The following is a 20,243-nucleotide window of genomic DNA, read 5'->3' as shown; positions in this document are numbered from 1 at the left end:
CACCAAAAACATCAACAAGAAATCTTCCTGGTGATTCTCTTTATTCAGTCCAGCTGGTCCTCATTGTTTAATCTGGGCAACATTGTCTATAGATCCCGCAGGGTCCATTTTGTGCAGCAGGAAGTGTCCTTGCACCTGGGCAGCGCTGATCTCCGCTTGGGCAGCCAGTGCACGTTCTGCAAACCGCTCTCCTTCAGACGCTGCTTCGTCTGGGTAGAACCTCTGGAACATCTGCTGGAGCTGCCATTCTGTGCAGTAACCAATGTACTGCTTCATATCAACACGGCCTGGTCGGATCAACGCAGGGTCTAATCTGGAGATACAAACTGGGAGGTAATATCACTAATTACTTCAGATTCCGTACAAAAGTGATCCAGGTTCCCACCTGTCAATGAAGTTGGTTGTCATAAAAACTATTCTGGCTTCGGATGAAGCCACTCCATCCAGAGAATTAAGCAGGCCACTGAATGTCAGCCGTCCCATTCCCTGGTAGGCCAGAGGGTCTGGAGACGAGGCAAAAAGCATTTTAATTAGTGAAGCAGAAGAGGATATTATTGATCCTGCCACAAAACTCCTCAATTGCTCTTTCCCTGCTACTCACTCTCTGTGGGCAGCAGGTCTCTGCTGACAAACGCTGCGTCTACATCCTCCAACAGGATGATGCTTTGCTGCGGCGCTACGCTGAGAAGATGGTTCAGACGATCGTCTGAAAGGGAGCGGTCACTCAGACTCATCAGACAGATGCTGTAGCCCAGCTCACCTGCCAGTGCAGTGCTGAAAAAGGTATTGTTTATTATTTATTAAAAGCAAGAACCATCAAATAAAGTCACAGAAATGTAGTAAACTAATGCAACTACACAGAAGGTTATGCTGTTGCGCTTAATTGTGTTGTATACAGTATCTGGGTAAAGGTAATAAGTTGCATGATAGTGCTTGGTCATACAAATGTAAAGGAAAATAAAAATCATAATCTACAGCACACTCACATAAAGCTGCTTTTGCCACATCCTGGGGGACCATGGAGCAAATATCCTCTCCTGTATGGAATGCCTGCAGTAAAATTAAGTCAAGAACCATTATTCCCTATTGCACAATAAGAAATATTAGCATTAGTATTACGAACATCCCTCTTATGATGCGTTATTGACTTCTACATAAGGCACAGTGAGTGCATATGCAACACTTTTCTTTGGTTTATTTTTGTTTCAGACAGTAGCTGAAATACCGTTTGCATCCACAGGAGGGCAGCACGGGCGTCTGATTTATAGATTGGATAGGATATTTTTTTAAAAAAAACATATTTCCTCTTTCAATTTATTTTAAAGGAAATAAACACTTAAAAGTTAAGTTTTGTACCATGTTCTGAGACTAAAATTGTTTTGCGGATTTTGTTTTATTTCTCATTTTACATTAACTATCCTTTAAAGTCCTTGACTAACAAACTTGTATTGGAATGAATAGAAATAAGTCTAACACATGAATATTCTACCTCTGTCCGTGTACCATTTTGGGTTTCCAATGAAGTCCTTCACATCATCTACAATCTTTTCCCCCACACCTGCCTCCAGAACCACAGAGCTTAGGGGTCTGCGTCGTCGGGGAAAGCCAAAGGGGCGCCACTCTGCTCCCATAGCTGAATACATTACAGTTCGGCCCTCTTCCTGCTTAAGAGCCAGTTCTCGTGCTGAAAGAAATTTGGCAAAAGAATTAAATAAATAGGTGTAGTACCAGTGACGCAGCTGTAAAATCTAATGTGTGTCAAATATGTTTTGCAGGGTGTATAAAAATGTACCTTCTTGTAAGATATTAAAGAAAATCTGTCTGTCCCTGCCCAAAGCAGTGAAGGTCACAGACTCCCATGGGGTTCCAGTGTGGAGATCCACCATCTGCTTCTCTCTGGTCCGTTCTACCCTGATCCACTTCCTTCCATACCTGCAACCAGGAGGACAAGTATTTAGTCCAATTATAGTGAGATCACACTGTGAAAAATATTTGAATTCTGCTGACCAAATGATGTGGTTTCCAGGGCTTGGGTGGAAGTCAAACTGTGTGTGAACGCGTCCACTCTCATGAGCCAGGTAAGAGGTCTCAACACTCAGGTGCTGAGTGTGTCTGGCATGCTTGGTGATCCAGCTCAAGAGCCAGTGGTAGCTCTTATCCCTGCTGGGGACTTCCAGAGTTATCATGTAGTGCCGGCGAAAGAAGACCATTCCCACCTGAGCACCTTTCCTGGCCACTGCCAATGCGGTCCCAACACCGACTAAACCAAATCCAGCCCCAAAGTAAGGGTTGTCCTTCAAGCCGTCCAGAAAGTCTGACAGAGGCATGTTAATATTGTGCGAAGACCTGTGAAATCCAGAGGAACAGTTGTTCTAAAACAAACAAATCCGTGTTATAATCCAGAGGGGAAATCGAAAATATCCGTTAATGGAGGAAAAAATAACCGCTGCCAGATTTGAGATCTCATAATTGTCTGTCTCCCATGTTACAGCAATAAATTAGCTTTCGCTCTTACAAATAACATACAAAATTAGTACTGCTTTGCTCCGGTTATAATCCATATCTTGAAAACTACTATTTTGTCCGATGTGAATATCGGCAAACACTTTAAAATATCTTCCAGCCTTCCGTGTGTGCAATATTAATATTGCTCATCCGACCTTTACAACACTTCCTGTGTCTCACAAATACAATTCCGTGTAATTCCGAATCCACAACATTAGTTCCTCTTACATACAAGTACATTTATCATGCCGGTGAACGGACAGAGGAAATAATAAGGTAATATTTTCCTGGTAAATGTTACCTAGTTGTTTTACTGTAAATCCCGAAATTGATAGTTTGCAAACACAATATTGGGATTGCGCGCCCATTGCATGATAAATATAACGTTAGCTCAGCTAGCATTAATAGCAATGTTAGCGTAGTTGATAATATCACTAAAACATAACTATCGTTACGGAATAGCTGGTCTAAAGCGATTCTGTTAGTAGCAGTAAATGTTTAATATTTATCATCTGACCGCCGGTCCAGATACAGCAGTTGGTTTTATGTACATTGGGCTGCAAACCGAGGCAGTAGGCTAAAATAAATTAAGGGATTTCTTTATCTGTTCCACAATGACACATTTACAATACTTTGTTTTGTTAAAAAGATAGAAATGTCCAATAGCTCAGTACATAAAGTGTGATTGTAGAAGAACCCGAGATACTGTATATGTGTGTCATGCTCCTTTTGTATCCATATAAATCAATGTTGCGCTTCTAGGTAAAGGACAATACGGCCCAATCAATGTGGGAAAATGTGACAGCCCCAAAATACAGATCATGATTGGCGATCAGAAATGTTCTGTTTCTGTCCAAAATAAATGGCATGTATGGATCACATGGGAAATGAGACTGTAGTCACAGCCAAGTGCCGTAGAGGCCATAAACCTGTGCTGTCTGGGAGACCAAAGAGAAAGCTGAAATCCACCTCAAATCCAACATCATTACAAGCAGAACAGTGTGAGGAGCCATCAGAGATGCACAAACACAGAAGTAAAAGAGGGAGAAATGTGGTGAAAAGTGCCAAATCAGCAGTAGACACACCATCTGTACCAACCAAAGGTTTGTTGTTTGTTTATCTGTTCATGGTGAACTATCAGTTAATAACATAAGGATGACGTTAGTTGTGACGGTGTTATAACGAGGACCCAGAACCAGACATTGTCAGTTGAATTATATTTGCTCTTGTCCATCAGCGTACCTTGCAGAAGGATCAGAGGACATCTATGACACACACACTTGCCCCGAATGTCGGCGCTGCTTCAAGATGCACTCCCACCTGCAGGAGCATCTCCGCTCACATTTTCCTGACCCTACTCTCCAGTGTCCCACCTGCAAACATAACTTCTCCAGCAAAAGCAAGTTACGCATACATAGGCTTCGCGAAGCAGGTGAGAAGGTACACCAGTGCCACCTCTGTGAGTATTCTGCCGTGGAGAAGAATGCGGTCCGCCGCCACTTGTCGAGCGTACATGCGGAAGAGGCAGGGGCTGATGTCAGCAGTCACATCTATCCTTGCCCCACCTGCGGTCAAAAGTTTCACCTTAGTAGTTTGCTTAAGGCTCACATGAAGACCCACAACATCAAACCAGAAAATGAGCAAGTCTGCTTTCAACAGGGTTGCACCTTCCAGACTTGTTCGCCAAAGGAGCTTCTTCAACACGCTGCTGAGGTGCACGCTGTCATAGCTGTACAATGCCGCCATCATGCATGCGCTGCGATTTTTCAAACTCAGACAGACATGGAGGCTCATTATCGGACCCATCTACCCTACCACTGCTCACAATGTGACTTCTGTTGCTCAAACAAAGCAGCCTTCTTTCAGCACCAACGGCACGGCCACCCTGGAAATGACAAGCTTTGCTGTGATTTCTGCTCCTTCACCACATTTAACCCCGTGGAGTTTGAGCAGCACTTGGAACACTTACACGCCAATGAGAAGATCCATCGCTGCTCGGAGTGCAGCTACGTGACCCCACACAAACGTGGTCTAAAACGACACACGTTGATTCACAGCGGTAGAACAGAAACAGGGTTGTACTAATTTGTTGTTGATGTTGGCATGACGTAATTCTTAATTCTTTTCTCTTCGTAATAGGTGAGAAGCCTCACAAGTGCAGTCTGTGTGACTTCAGGTGCCGCGATGTGTCCTACCTCTCCAAACACATGCTGACTCACACGGATGACAAGAACTTTATGTGCACCGAGTGTGGATATGTTACAAAATGGAAACACTCTCTCAATGTCCACATGAGGAAACATGCTGGAGACCTCAGGTACATAGATAAGTAGTATCACAGAACTTTATTTGTAGTAAACATTAACAAAATCACCTGTCTAATTTTGTAGGTATCAGTGTGACCAATGTCCCTACCGCAGTCACCGAATGGACCTATTAAATAGCCACAAATTACGACATCAGGCCAAAACACTCATGTGTGAGATCTGTGCTTTTGCCTGCAAGCGCAAATATGAACTTCACAGTCATATGTTGGCCAAACATTCTGGACTGGACAACCAGTTGGCTACCCTAAAGTGTAGCTATTGCAGTTACACCACCTGTTACAGACAAGCCCTTCAGAATCATGAGAACTGCAAACATACCAAGCTGAAAGAGTTCCGGTGTGCCCTGTGCACCTATTCCTGTTTCAGTAACATCAGCCTATTCTTCCACAAGAGGAAAGTCCATGGCTACATACCAGGGGACAAAGCGTGGCTAGAGAATTACACTGCAAAGGAGAAGGAGAGAAATTCTGCTGAATTCATCCAGGACTTTTATCAAAAGTCCTTATCAAGAGTAGAACAGTTTCCCCAGTCAACCTCTAAAGGGTGTCCACCATCCCATAAAGAACACTCTGATCCTCCAGACTCAGTGGATCCTGGATCTAACATAAAGAGTACATCTAGTTCACAACTTGATCCTGTGAATGTTGTTTCTCAGGACGTTGTCAGAGAGGATACTTCAGGAAATCCACCACCTCTGAATGGCCCTGAAGAGTTCTCCCCTCTTGTTTTAACGACATTTTCAGCTTCATCTTTCCAAACTGTAGACCGTAACTGCACAAGGAAAACTCCAAGTTCACCCACTTTCAACCGTAATGGCTCTAAAATATCAGAACAGGAAGCTGACCTCTCTACATCTTTAGGTCAGGATGACGGGACAGCCATGGCAGATGAAGAATCTGGCGAGTTTGACTTGGATAACCCAGATGGAGCTCTTACTAATACAAATCAAGCAGAGACTCAAGTGCATCAGACTTCTGAAAAAGATATACGAGCAGCCAGTTCCTTTTCTTTACCTGAGAATAATCAACCGTTAGAGAATGAGATCCGTCTAGAAGCTATGAAGAGGCATGACAAGGAGCAGGCAGAAAATATGGTTTTGGAGGGGCGGGTGCAGATGCTTGTGGTGCACGATAAAGACGTTTATCCCTGTGACAAGTGTTGTCATGTGGCCAAAAGTGAGGCTGCATTAACATCCCACCGCCAGGCGCTGTGCCAGGCAAGGATAAAGGAATACAAATGCCAGGCCTGCAGTGCACTGTTCAAACAGAAGCGAGGCCTTGATGCTCACTGTGCAAAGAAATGCTCTGAACTTAGGAGAACAACAAGGACATATTCTTCTGAGAAAAGGAATTCAGAGTCAAAGTTCAGGTTCTCATCAGCCAAAATTGCCTCGGCTGAACATCATCTGTCGCTACGGAGAAAGACAACGAATCCAGTCGATCCTGGCGATGACCCCAGAAATGACTCTTCCCAGTCAAAAAAGTTCTTGGAAGCAAAAAGACCTGTGAAGGTGTCAGGGAAACACCACAAATTGTCCAGTCCAAACTATGCATTTAAATGTGATGAGGTTCAGTCCTCTCTGTGTTCATTTGTAGCCAAATCTAAAACGTCTTTGAAACGCCACATCCTGAATGTCCACAACAAACAGCATTTCCCTGGAGCTCAACTCAAACGGTTGCATTGCCAGCACTGTGCTTTTACCTGTAAACAAAAACGATGCATGTCCCTGCATGTGGGAGCTAAACACAAAGGTGCGAGGCCACACCGCTGTCAATATTGCACTTTCAGCACCACGAGACGCTATCGATTGCAACAGCACGAGTCGCTTCACACTGGAATCGGCCGTCACAGCTGCAGCATGTGTGAAAAGACCTTTGGGACCGTGACCAAATTACGTCAACACAAGGTGCGCGTCCATGACAAACAGCCGAGCCACTTCTGCTCCGTTTGTGACTTCAGTGGATACACGCGCGATGATGTAAGACGTCACAATTTCAGATGCCACTCAGGGGAGTTAAAGCATCCCTGCTGTCATTGCAATAGTAAATTCAGTTCAGAACTTGCATTAAGGTACCATTGTAAACGTGTGCACCAGCTAGACAGCTTCCTGTGTAAGCAGTGTGACTATACCTGTGGCAGCGTGGCCACACTGAGGACCCACCAAGGAAGCCAACACCCCCAGGTGAACTGTACCAGCAGCCAGGAGCATTCTAAGACAAAGGAAAGTCTTTTGGTTCACCAGAGAAGCTTCCAGTCACATCAATGTCAGCTTTGCACCTTTGCTGCCAAAACCAGGAAACTATTGGCACAACACATTTTGAGTGAGCACGAGGAGGGGCCCTCAGAGGAGAAGCCACTCAAGTGCAGCACGTGCGAGTTTGTGTGTCACCATCAGCTCGTGTTAGAGCAGCATCTCCGCTCACACGGAGGCAAGCGACTGTACAAATGCACGGATTGTGAATATTCAACAGGGAACAAGCAGAAGATCACGTGGCACATTCGCATACACACTGGAGAGAAGCCGTACACCTGTGGACTTTGCAGCTATGCCTGTACTGATCCTTCCAGGCTGAAGGTTTGAATATTTCTAGTTTCAACTACTTTCAGTGTTTGTATTATTTTGAAGGGGAAGGTTAATTCCAAGCGCAAAACTGACAATGCAAGTGGTAGCAGAAGTGCTATAGAATAGAGTAGGAACAGAGATTACGCATGTGTTTTTGCTTTGTCTCAAAACCAGACGTAATATTCATTTATGTATTTATGTTGTTTAGCTTCACATGAGAGTTCACAAAGAAGAGAAGAAATATCTCTGCACACACTGTGGCTACAAATGCAAGTGGGCAACGCAGCTGAAGTACCACCTGACCAAGCACACAGGTATCAAAGGATTTAAAGGTTGATTGCTTTATAATAAGGTATATATATAAATATTATATATTTTATATTGCAGGAGATAAGCCATACGCCTGTGATGAGTGTGATTATCGCACCAACCGAGCTGATGCGCTCCGTGCACACCGAGATACACAGCACAGCGAAACGCGCCCTTTCGTGTGTGAGAAATGTGGCAAAGCCTTCAAGACAATTTTTATATTGAAGACACATCAGCATCAACACAGCAACGACCGCCCGTACGCGTGCGGTTTGTGCCGCAAAGCGTTCCGCTGGCCAGCAGGCCTCAGACATCACTTCCTGTCACACACCAAGCAGCAACCGTTCTGTTGTCGCCATTGCCCCTACAGGGCCAAACAGAAGTTCCAGGTGGTGAAGCATCTAAAGAGACACCATCCAGAGGTGTCAGTGGAGCAGGGTGTGGTGAGGGATTCTGGGGCAGTTAGTCTGACACTGAAAGAGGCTTTGCAGGGGACAGTGGATGGGAAAGCAGCAAGAGTAGAAGAAACAGACTGCAGGGCTGATGAAGGAGCTGAAGATGGTATGGAAGATATGCCAGACATTGGGTCAAAATGTTAATGATGACACAAAGCATTGGAAATAAACTGAATGTGCTTGCATATTTGTATGGTACTTAATTTTTCTCTTTTTAAGAAAATACAGTCTGATGTCTCAGCTACTAATTATGACTTTAAAAAATCAATTCAAGTTTTATAAATAAGCCACATACTATCGTACAATTTATTATTGTTTATCTTGAGTGAATAAAAGAATCTGCGATGGCCGGGAATCGAACCCGGGTCAACTGCTTGGAAGGCAGCTATGCTCACCACTATACCACCATCGCGATGACGAACTGCCTACTCGTTACACAGCCTCTGTTGACCTGAAGGAAGCCTATCAAATCCTTCCAATATTTACTGTAGATTCCATTGCAATGTCTTCATCCACCGTCCACCCATCCATTGTCGAATAACAACTGATCCCTGATCTGATCAGGATTGGGGTGTTTACACCGCAGCCATGGACTGAAAGGCTAAAAAAAAAAGCCCCGGGCCTGTCGCCATTGAAGAAGAGCCCCTCACGGGATTATGGCTTTTCTTTTGCACGTCTATCAAAACGTCTTCCTCCATTTAGATTGAACTTTTTTTCTTTTAATGCATCGTGTTTAACAAATATAAAAGTACAATACATCGTCTTCTTTGTTTTTTACAGCCCGAAGATTAAAAGAAAGAAATCATCGTGCACATGGCACAAATTAACTCCTCAACTGATTACACACACACACGCACACACACAAAATTAGTAAGTAGGCTATGTGATGTGCATGTTTTGTGAGTTGTGTTTTTTAAAGTAATGATTCTTTTAAAATACTACAGGGCCACATAGACACACAGATGAGAGATATATTTTAATGTCTTTCTATAACCCCAGATATACCTGGATGCTAGTCTACAGCACGCTGAAGTAGACCATCACAGTACGGTTGAGGACCCTCATCATCCAAACACAGTAGAAGAAGACGGTTGCATTCAAGGCAGCAACACAACACATGAGAACAACTACGAACGACTGAGGGATGCACATTCAAACAGGAGGACAGGTGTGTAAAATGCATGCAAAGATGCTGATTCATGATTGCAGAGCTAACGGCCTACAACAAGAACTACTGATTGTAGCAGCAACTGCAAATAAGGCAAATCTGATGCTCTGATGCTGCACTCAGGGCTCCTCCCTCCTTTGCCAACGGGATATAACAGAGAGAAGACAGTAAGGGTAAGACTTTCAGCTTACAAATTTTATGTCCAGGATTTGACTAATAACAATAAACAAGTTAAAATGTTCAGGTAAAAGACATGGATGTACTACATGTTTCAGCCAAACTCTGAGGGCTATAGCGGCAAGGAACCACACCTTCCTCCCATAGCTGAGGATCGGACCGTCATCTCAACCTTGGATCAGATGCAAAAATATTCTCCAACAAGAGTAGAAGAGCTGCAAATCCAGCACAATCTGTTACAGCCTTTGCAGCACATAGACACACAGATGCTTGTGGGCATCACAAGGACAAATAGAGGCAATTATTTAATGACCTGAAGGTTATTGTGTGCTCACCTCACATGGTTCTATCATACACCTATATACCCCGAAGCTGCCCCGACCCCTTGAAATCTGGACACACACTACTCACTTCATTTTAAAAGTTTTGAAATGGTCATTGTATTATCGTTCCAAAGTGTGTGTGCTGCTGTGGACATCTTGTATAATCTCCAAAAAGTGGTGATTTTAGTAATAAGTAACTTCTTCTTGAGATCATGCTCTCAAGGGATAACGGCGAGGTCTTTGAGGCTGGGTGCTGGGGGCACATCATGTCTGTCCAAGTGGGAGCAGTGCCCGAGGCAGCCATGGCAACAGAAACAAACAGCATATAGTATCGACTCTGGACAACATAGCAACAGCGATTATACATGCGTCTGTGTAATGGAAACAGCAGGTATGTGGCTGTTGTTTTTAATACTTTTTTCCTCTAATGACAATCATAAATTTAAACATGGAGGACAACTGGACAACTTGAATATTCGTGCCTTTGAGTCTTTATTTGCTTTTGCTTTCCCTTGTACTACCTGCTGACTGAGTAGAACACAGTGTTGTATAAGGCAGAAGGTCAAATTAACCAAACTTAATGGTTACTTCATGCTTTCTCCGATGAGAAAACTATGTTATGGTAGACCGAATAACATTTGTTGCAAACTGAGAACAGGATCATTTATCAAACCTTAAAAATGTGTTGTTTTTTTGGTTTTCAGACAGTCTGTCGCAGCAGATGTCTGATACCAAACCAACTAATGCGGGGAGAGATCCACTCCAACGTAACACTAAATATTGGGTGCATCCTGAAATATCTCACGCATCCTGAAGTCACCGTAAGACCAACCAATCGCAGGATTTTTGTCTTTCGTGGTTCAGCCAAGTTTCTGGAAGACGGGACATCATGAAGGATTTGTCTCTGTCTGTGCTGAGCCGGGGATGTGGGCGATTTGTCTCCTCAAGTCAAAATGCAGGGAGACATGATGGAAGACTGGACGTCTGCTTCACGCCACAGGTTCTAACAGCGCTACTAACTAACTACTCTGCCTGTTAATTATCTATTTAACAATCAGGTCATTCCACCTACTTTCTGCCCAGAGAAAACAACGGTCCGATAGAAACCGTCACTGTGTCCTGCAATGGTGTTTTATTGCACTTTTAGTAGAAAAAAAGCTGACAAAAACATGTTTTTGATATTTAAGTTCCACACCATTTGTCAAGTCATCAGGGTGTGGTGTCTAAACTTTGCATGAAAGTGAAAAAGAAGATCCATTCACATCTGAAAATCCATCTGTTCATCTGTCAATCTATAATTTATTCTATAACAAATGGAGATCATCTTTCGACCGACAGGATTACCACATCTGGAAATCTCAAGACACTGTCTTGCAACTGTCTAGCAGAGGCCATGTGCATGCAGAGACAGAGTCAAGTGTTCCAAAGACTTACAGCACTCGGAGGGGTCCACTACTGCTGTACTCTCAGGTGAGTAACCACATAAATCTGGACACAACTGTTCATAAGATTTCCATAGGTCTTTTACTTATATTGAAATTGATATACTTTATTTTGCAACTCTTATTCGCCACCTCCAGTATTTGGTTTCTTCGAAAACCAGTTGTCAATCACAGCCAAGAGACAAGAAGAAGGTAATAATGCAGCGTTACGCTCAACAAACAGACCAGCATTGGGGGGCAGTCAGAGAACTAACATCTGCCTTCTCGATCAACAGAAACAATCAGGTAAAAAAAAAGATGCAGATTAAATAAATTTTAATTTATGACAAGTCTAATAATTTCTCCCTAGCTTATTTCCTCCAGACTTGATCAACCCTACTTTCTTCATCATCTGCATCCAAGCCCTGTCTCCATTTACTCCACACAAGAACAAAACAGTCCTCGGATTTCCCTGCATCCAAACTCACAACCTGCAGGAAAAAACACCAGATTTCTGCTGAATCAATTAGAAGGTGTTTACAAATTTAAACTGTAGTAGCTGTTTACATTCCCTGTTTACAATCGTGTTTGGTCTCTGGAAACTTAAAAGATTAAACATAAATAATACAACTAATAAAACTGACTTTATCCGCAGAAAAGGAGGAGGAGAAGGAAAACAACAAGACTAAGAGGGTTAGGCTGGATCTTTTCCTCAAGATACCTCGAACATCCGAGACTTCAAGTATAAAGAATGAGTATCAGAAACACTACGTTGCAATATCCCCTGCAGAAGAGGCTCAGGTGATCTACTAATGCATGGAGTTACATTTAAGATCTTGTGTGTAGGTGTGTACCGGTATACATCTAATGATGTGGTCACCAAGAAGAGCTGCCACTTCTCTTAATAAGCAATATCATAGTTGGTGAAAATCTCAATTGCTTGTAACTACAAGTGTTTAACATATTTTAATGTCTTTCTATAACCCCAGATATACCTGGATGCTAGTCTGCAGCACGCTGAAGTAGACCATCACAGTACGGTTGAGGACCCTCATCATCCAAACACAGTAGAAGAAGACGGTTGCATTCAAGGCAGCAACACAACACATGAGAACAACTACGAACGACTGAGGGATGCACATTCAAACAGGAGGACAGGTGTGTAAAATGCATGCAAAGATGCTGATTCATGATTGCAGAGCTAACGGCCTACAACAAGAACTACTGATTGTAGCAGCAACAGCAAATAAGGCAAATCTGATGCTCTGATGCTGCACTCAGGGCTCCTCCCTCCTTTGCCAACGGGATACAACAGAGAGAAGACAGTAAGGGTAAGACTTTCAACTTGCAAATTTTATGTCCAGGATTTGACTAATAACAATGAACAAGTTATATTCAGGTAATAGGCATGGATGTACTGCATGTTTCAGCCAAACTCTGAGGGCTATAGCGGCAAGGAACCACACCTTCCTCCCATAGCTGAGGATCGGACCGTCATCTCAACCTTGGATCAGATGCAAAAATATTCTCCAACAAGAGAAGAAGAGCTGCAAATCCAGCAAAATCTGTTACAGCCTCTGCGGCTTCTTGAGAATGAGAGAGGTAACTGTCACTCACAGATGAATAGCACCAACTTGAATGACATGTGTGGCTGAAGAGCAGCAGAAACAGATGCCACGAATGGAAAACCTGAATAAGCGGTTTGGACACATTTCTAAATTCTTGATTTTTAAACTTTATCAGAACTGTTTGGCTGTTTTGCAGGAAGAAGGAGACTGGGCAAGCAGAACTCTTTGGCCTTTTTACACCATCGATCTGATGCCCACGATCCACCTGAGATCAATCAAGCTAACAGAGGTGTAGTTAGAGGCATCCTGCCCCTGGAGCTCAGAGGTGGAGTATATAAGAGCCTAATCAACTGTTACTTCTTGATGTCACAGTTAATTGTGCCACAATGACACATCCATGTAGACTAATTTAAAGCTGAAATCAGACATATATTTTTAAAAATGAATTTAAAAGCACATGAAGACAGCATGGTGATTGTTTCAGGAAATACAATTCAATAAAAACTCTATATGATGGGCGCCTTTGTTGTCTAATAATGAAGTGATGTCAACCCCACTGTCCTGCTGAAAGGTTGAGGTTTTATTTAACCTATTATATCCCTGTGTGACTGTTCCTCAGAGTGGGTTGTTTTCTTTTTTTCAGGTTTGCAGGATGACAAATCAGTTGGCTGCCTGATCCTGGGTCCTGATGGTGAGATCATCCAACTCTCCCTATTTGTCAGCAGCCAGGATCGATCCAACAGTGACACTCAAGAACAAGGTGGCTGTTTGAGCTTTGAAATTAAATCTGAAGGCATCAGTTTTTGATTTTTATTAAGAGTTAATCTGCTTTATGACTTCTAGCTCTGCAGGTTGTGTCTGCAGAAGGTGAAAAGTTACCCTGGGTGGTTGTCCTGCAATCTGAACGCTCAGAGACAGGTCTACAAACAATTTCATGAGAGATATTGATGTTTCAGATGTACATTTATAGCACACTTCAGATCACACATGTAATTATGAATCCGTAAAGCAATTGCTGTGGTTGCTCCTGGCTACAACTATTACCGTACCTGTTCATTGTTCAAGTGTCTACAGAAGACGGGGTCGAGCCAAACATAGACGAACCCATAAGGGAACCATTGGAGCATCAGCAGAAACAGAGAGTAATGTTTTTTAAAATATGATTGTTATGACAAGGTAAGCCTGAAGCTCATATCCCAAAATCTGGTTTGAATTTAGCACTTAGATCTTCACAAACAGGCACAGATGTTCTCTACCAACAGTCATACTGATGCAGGTAAAACTCTGTGTGTGATATTTAATTTATGTGAATAAAAGTTAAATGAAAGCTGTCTAATTACCCTTTTAGCATTGGCTGGCAAAAAAGAGTTTGACAAAGAAACAATGATGAAAACAAGGAAGACACAAATGAGGAACACTAGAAGTAACCTCCAGATGTGCCCATGGAGCGAGCAAGGAGAGATGGAGGGGCCAAGTGGAGGAAAGGATGGAAATGTGAAGCAGGCAGAGGAGGAAATGGAGGGTGACGAACTGGGGGGCCATTCCTATGAATCACATCAGCCACGGTATTTTTGTGTGTGTGTGTGTGTGTGTGTGGTGTGTGTGTGTGTGTGTGTGTTTAATCTCCAGATCTATAACAGCATTTATTTTAAAAATGTATTGACTTTTACTTTTGGGGTTTATTTTTCCTTCCTGACTATTTATGACTAAATGCATGGATACGATAAAGCATCAACCCACGATCCCTTAAGCTGAAGGTCTAGTTTAGTTTTTTCCTTTTCAATCCAGGGAGACAGTCAAATTCAGGAACAACCCAAAAGAAGCATCAACAGAGGAGACTGTGAAGGCAAAGAGGGAGAAGCAAACAGATGTCGAGGAAGCTTCAACATCACAGCAGTAAAACACTCAAACTTAATTTAGTTTACATTCTGAAAGGCTGGCACAAGCTGCACTCATATTATCTGATTTATTTAGGAGAAAGGGTAATAAAATGGACAGAAGGACAGAGTCAGATGGACAGCAGACACATGTGAGGAAGAAAGGACGAACCCAGAAACAGTTATGGGGAAATGATGTTCAGTCCAGCAGGCAAAGGGCTGAAGGAAAGAGTGAGGGTGGGGCAGCAGAGCCCCCGGACCAGTCTACCCTCCCTCCTGTGGTGAGTGTCGAGACCCTAACAGGTTTAATGCGGTCTGTAAGTTTCTTTATCAAGGAAATTGTGTGTGAGATTAAAATCACTTCATCATTGAGTCCAAGTTGAAAGGTGTTCTGAGATACCACGTGGACAATAAGGAACGTGTAACCACAACTGAACAGATCTTGACCTTTGACCTCGAAATTTGAATCAGAAAATCCCAGTTGAAAATTTAGCAAAAGAGGTTTTCAAAGTATTTTTGATGCATTCAAAATATGTCCTATACTACACAGTTCTCAAGTTAATGTTAAATTTCCACATAATATGGAGCAGTTAATGGTAATCAAGTCAAGTGTGGAAGTCATTAAAGTTAAATGATGTAAAACTGAGAGAAGTGGGAAGAATAGACCAAGGCAACAATACGTCAATGCGATAAAGCCATTCAATTTTTATTTTAGCAAAGAACTGATCTTTAATAATCTACAAGAACTTAGGAAATACTTTATTTGTGTATTTCAGAGAGAAACAAAAGAGAGCAGAGCAGAAAGACTAAATGGTGTGACCAACGAAGAGCAAAAAATGAAGGGAGGAAGGAGGAGGCAGAAAGAGGAGTCTGCAGTGAATCGGAAGAGGAGGAAAGGGAAGCCCAAAGACAAAGAGCTGATCTCTGGTGGGACACACCTACTGTGGGGTTTATGTTAGAGCACCACTTGATGCTATCCCACCTGGGATTTTGCAAAATTTGAAGGTTCTAAATTGTTTTACAGGAAGCCAAATTAAAGAGGAAGAAGTGGAGATTAAACAGAAAATGAAAGTGAGCTCTCCACCAGAAAACAAAATGAAAGAGGATCAAGTGAAAATTGACCCAGAAATGGAAGAGCGGTTTCACTTAGAATCCACAGAGTCGGTTTCTCCAGCACAGCGATGTAACAAAGATCCGGACCCAGAAGAGGATAAAGAACATCAGTCCAACAGTGCTGATAGCAACACTCGATCCGTGAGCTCAGACAGACCCAGCACGGCTGCATCCCTGTTGGGTTACAGGAGACGAAGCAGGTCGACCGCCTCGTCTTGTGAGGAGGTTCTGCCGGCCAGTTCAGTGGGACTAGCATCATCTCACGGTCGCCTCTCTTCATGTTCAACTGTTATAGTCATGGAGGAGCAGCTGATGCTGAACCCAGTAAAGCCAGAGGTCGGTGGCAGATCTTATATGGAGTATTAAAGTTTCTGCAGTCTACATTACATATAATATAGATGATGTAATTAAAAGTCTGTGCACCGGTAATTTCCTTTCTTTTCCTCAAACACCATCTGTATTTAAGTCGCCTGTGCCCAGAAGAAATCGAGAACAACAGGAGGCTCTTCTTCTGGCTCAGCGAGCAGAGAGACGGAGACAAGAAGTGGAGAGGAGGAGGAGGGAGCGAGAGGAAGAGGAGCGAAAACAGTGGGAGAGGGTGCAGACCGAAGAGAAGTTGAAGAACGAGCTGGAAGAAGACAGACGGAAGAGAGCTGAGGAGCTCAGGTCTTAATAGTGTAACACTGAAATGTTGGAGGAGTCAGAAAGAAGAGGGGTTCTGTTTAACTAGCATACTTTCTGTCTTCTGAAAAGTATAGTACTAAGTACTCAAGTGCTAAGTACATACTCACATACTTGATGTTTCCTTGTTCATCTCCAGGCTGAAAAGGCTGGCGGAGGAAGAGGAGAAGAAGAAACAGGAGGAAGAGGAACAACAGCGAGCAAGACAGGTACAAGCACAGAGGGAAAGAGAAAGGAGAAAGCAGGAGGAGAGGAGGCGGCAGCTGGAGCATCTGCAGAGGATGAGAGAGATGGAAGAACAGAAGAGGAAAGGTGAGAGAAAACGTTAATGCAGATTATATCTGAACTTGTGCAGCATTGAAGATGAGAGGAATGTTCAGAGTAGAGTTGGCTGGAAATGCTTCAACCAAATAGCTGTATAATGGGTTTCAGCTGAACAAGAACGTGTGCGCCTGGAAGAAGAAAAGAGGTGGGAAGCGGAGCTTAAGATGCTACAGGAGCTGGAAGAGAGTGAGAGGTTAGAGTACCTCCAAAGGAAGAAGCAGGAGGAGGAGCAGAGGAGAAACAAAGAAGAGGATGACAAAAGGGCAGAAGAGGAAGCTGCCCTGCAGGCTGCAGAAGAAGCTGGGCTACAGGCAGAGCTGCTTGCAAGGTACAAGGGCCGTCACTGGTGCTCCGTTCCCATGGACCCTGCTATCCAGGACAATGGGGGTGATCGATCGATGTTCCAAATGTACACAGCTATGAACGCTTGCTTTAAGACCGATTAAAAGGCAGGATTGACTAACCGGCATCTACTTTCAGCATTTCTTTTTGTTCTTATTACAGACAAACGGCCCTGTTGCAACAGCAACTGGCTTTCAGAAGAGCTCTCCTCATGGAGGCCGGGGGCCTGGAGCAAACCCAGGGGATCTCCAGACCGTGGATCTACTCCTATTTCACTTTGTTACAGACGATGGGTCTAAATACAAGAAAAACAGAGGCCACAACCCTGTAAAATTCTTTTTTTTGCCACTGTTGCCTTCTTAATTCATTTATTCATCTTATTTTTTGAAGGGGGTGTTGTAATGACGGTACCATTGTTTTTCTATAGTAACAAATCTTTTGTAATGAATCTAATTAGGATTTATCTTATGTTTGTTACTTTAATGATGCCTTGTTGTTATTACCGGTACTGATAATAGCTAATTTCCACTACTTAATTTCCTGGATTCACCAGGACAGGAAGTGCACCACGTGAAATGTTTATTTTACATTTTTAAATAATCTAATGGAAGATTTAGCTCGTAGCTATGTGTAAACCAAACCTTACGTGAAATAAGATACATTTGGTATTACTAAGCTATAACTGGCCAGTGGGCCTTCCCTATGTGGAGTTTTACAGAATACTCTAGGGGCAGATCTGCTGGTGCAGGAGGCCAAAGACTGCAGGGTCTGATCATCCCCACAGTGCACCCAGATGTTTTGGCTCCATCCTCTTGTACAAGGTGCCAAAGGCAGTCAAACATAATAAAGCTACAAAAGATTAACCTTAATAAAGGTTCAGTCCACGGTTACATAGAAACCAAACTGACTCAGATACATACACTGCTTACAAATTACACCTTTAAATTTAAACTATTGAAATTATGTGTATTTGTTTTGAAATTACAGATTAATAATACCACAGCCAGAAACTTATTACCTGAGACCTGCATCTAGTCAATGTATCCACGTTACAATTATGTAGAGCTACATTAATGAGTGTGTTTCACTTGAATGAATTTAACCATCAAAAAGTCTGCATCCCTCATCGATAAAATAGCCAGTGTCATGAAAAATGTTTCATGGTTGTCATAAAAATAAAATAAACTACTTGACTTGTGTTATTCATTTTCTTAATCCAGTGGACCATATTGTATAGCTGGTGTTACTGAACAACTCAGGAGGGTTTTTAACAAGCATCACATTCCTCTTCATTAGCAACACAGAGGTCAGCTCAAAAGAAAAACAGCCAGTAAAAACTGCTGTGTGTGCTGCCCAGTGGAGAACCACTCTGCAAGTGTAGGGCTAAGCACAGGCTGGACACTAATAAAAGGTACAGCCAGAGAGGAACGATGGTTTGAGAGACAGATAAATGAACCAAGATGGAAATCAGGCATCAGAAGGACAGGCATCAAATTTCTTCCACATACAACACTATGCTGAGAACCGCAAACAGGTAATTACCTGTCACTCCACCCTCTCCTGGTGCTCCCAAATGATTCACCTGGTGGGCACCTCCATCAAGTGGTTTCCAAGGGCCATTGTCTATCTGACAACCCCTAACAACAGGTAATCAGGAAACCAGCTCCTCAGAAGCATAAATTGAAGATTTGGATGCTAAAATATTCATTTTGGACACTGAATTTCCATGACCTTAACTGGGGACTCTGGCCAAAACTTTAGCAACACATAAAAGTAGAAAAAAAGCACTGCGAGGACATCGACCTCCATCAAGCAGGTCATGTCTCCACATATTGTGACACACCTGTAGTATAGTATATACAGTATATAGACAGTAGGAATATAAGCTTATAGAACATAGTAGGTTGCTTTATGGTCAAAGACCCTTGGCTTTATAAGACTAAGTGTCAAAGCTAAATTGTAAATATTGCCAAGCATCCAGTTCTGTAATCCAAGACTTCAGAAACACTTTTGTATCAAAGCTTTCTGTTTCTCCAGCTGGCTCGTCAAGGTTAATATGGGATGCCTGGACACTGGGGGCGCTGTAAATTTGTTCACTTTTTACTCTATTAACCTAGCCATGTGTTCTGTTAGCCGATAAAAATTCACATTATCGGCTTTGATTATTTTTGCCCCCTCAGAAATAGGAGAAACTTCTTACCAATAGAATTTTTTCTTGAGATATTTTAATGATTAATAAGTGGGGCCACGTTCATGTTGGACCTTTATTCTAGTTTTCAAGATTACATTTCTGTGCGAAGCGGCTTTATTCTTCGGTAAAGACATTTGTGAATCTAAACACTCTCTCAAAAGGAATTACTATTTGGAACACTATATTGTGGAGGTCTGTCACTTCACATGGTTTGACTAGATGTTCAAACCATATTTATATGAACTCAGTTATAATTAAGACTGTCTCTAAGCATTTTACAGAAAACCAAAGCCTGACCAAGGAGCAAGCAGATTAAGGTGACAAAAATTCTTTTTTAACGGGACAAAAGGTTTGAATGACATATCTATTGTAGTATAATTTGTTAGTGCTTTGAGAGGACATTAGCAATACAATAACATTGAATACCTGTTGCATCCGCTAGATTTGCTGGAGTGAAAAACACAAATGAAAACAAACAGGGTTCTTGTTAACTTTGAGTTGGAAAGATTACCTACCTTCATTATCTGTATGTCTTCTGTATGTCTTCCAGTCCAGATGGTGGTGGTGTGCATCCAGTCTTATAGGTAAATGAAGAAGAAAAAGGCACACAATATAAGCAATTTGATTAAATGATTGATTGAATTGAATTGAATTGAATCAGATTTATTGCCATTGTTCATGTAATACACAGTATTACACAAGCTAGGAATTTGTCTTGGTGTGACGCTGCAACATTCAACATAAAGAAGACAACACTAGAATAAGATAAATAAAATAAGATAAGACATTATACAGTATATACATAAATAGTAAGAAATAGTGCAGGTCAATGCAGGAGTAATGTGATGTTGTTCGTGAGTCTGACTGGCAGAGGGGAAGAAGCTGTTCATGTAGCGGGA

The 20,243-nt window shown here is 42.5% G+C and overlaps 3 protein-coding genes and 1 non-coding gene across 5 annotated transcripts in view; 2 read left to right on the top strand and 2 right to left on the bottom strand.

Moving 5' to 3' along the window:
• Positions 1-24: 24 nt before the first annotated feature.
• Positions 25-20,243, bottom strand: part of LOC130534312 (mitochondrial chaperone BCS1) — a 22,152-nt gene continuing 1,933 nt past the window's right edge. Inside the window, exons 2-9 of one of the 2 annotated variants that reach the window (XM_057048350.1) lie at positions 19,860-19,921; positions 2,008-2,346; positions 1,793-1,932; positions 1,490-1,684; positions 987-1,050; positions 602-774; positions 386-503; positions 25-313 (exon numbers count right to left, since the gene is read on the bottom strand). In XM_057048350.1, coding sequence (XP_056904330.1) covers positions 61-313; positions 386-503; positions 602-774; positions 987-1,050; positions 1,490-1,684; positions 1,793-1,932; positions 2,008-2,327 — 1,263 coding nt within the window. In that variant the 5' untranslated portion in view covers positions 2,328-2,346; positions 19,860-19,921 and the 3' untranslated portion in view covers positions 25-60. Of the gene's footprint in view, positions 314-385; positions 504-601; positions 775-986; positions 1,051-1,489; positions 1,685-1,792; positions 1,933-2,007; positions 2,347-3,747; positions 3,881-19,859; positions 19,922-20,243 lie in introns of those variants that run through there. The other variant, XM_057048344.1, reaches the window with a different exon arrangement.
• Positions 2,314-8,344, top strand: znf142 (zinc finger protein 142). Its single transcript, XM_057048307.1, has 7 exons — positions 2,314-2,781; positions 3,268-3,608; positions 3,743-4,564; positions 4,645-4,822; positions 4,896-7,407; positions 7,604-7,709; positions 7,783-8,344. The coding sequence occupies exons 2-7, from the start codon at positions 3,368-3,370 to the stop codon at positions 8,301-8,303; spliced, it is 4,380 nt and encodes a 1,459-aa protein (XP_056904287.1). The 5' UTR covers positions 2,314-2,781; positions 3,268-3,367; the 3' UTR covers positions 8,304-8,344.
• On the bottom strand, positions 8,500-8,571 carry trnag-ucc (transfer RNA glycine (anticodon UCC)). The gene has a single exon. It is a non-coding gene; the product is annotated as a tRNA-Gly (tRNA).
• On the top strand, positions 9,056-18,346 carry LOC130534285 (uncharacterized protein KIAA2012 homolog). Its single transcript, XM_057048315.1, has 25 exons — positions 9,056-9,327; positions 9,451-9,500; positions 9,603-10,218; positions 10,532-10,827; positions 11,166-11,297; positions 11,408-11,554; positions 11,619-11,781; positions 11,904-12,049; positions 12,238-12,406; positions 12,530-12,579; positions 12,679-12,850; positions 13,013-13,141; positions 13,460-13,576; positions 13,660-13,734; positions 13,882-13,958; positions 14,035-14,092; positions 14,165-14,381; positions 14,605-14,712; positions 14,791-14,974; positions 15,470-15,620; positions 15,718-16,142; positions 16,273-16,472; positions 16,627-16,799; positions 16,920-17,139; positions 17,316-18,346. The coding sequence occupies exons 4-25, from the start codon at positions 10,717-10,719 to the stop codon at positions 17,482-17,484; spliced, it is 3,393 nt and encodes a 1,130-aa protein (XP_056904295.1). The 5' UTR covers positions 9,056-9,327; positions 9,451-9,500; positions 9,603-10,218; positions 10,532-10,716; the 3' UTR covers positions 17,485-18,346.

Source organism: Takifugu flavidus, chromosome 1 (genome assembly GCF_003711565.1).
Source record: "Takifugu flavidus isolate HTHZ2018 chromosome 1, ASM371156v2, whole genome shotgun sequence".
In the NCBI taxonomy this organism is placed as follows: domain Eukaryota; kingdom Metazoa; phylum Chordata; class Actinopteri; order Tetraodontiformes; family Tetraodontidae; genus Takifugu; species Takifugu flavidus.
This window is presented reverse-complemented; position numbering and strand designations above follow the sequence as displayed.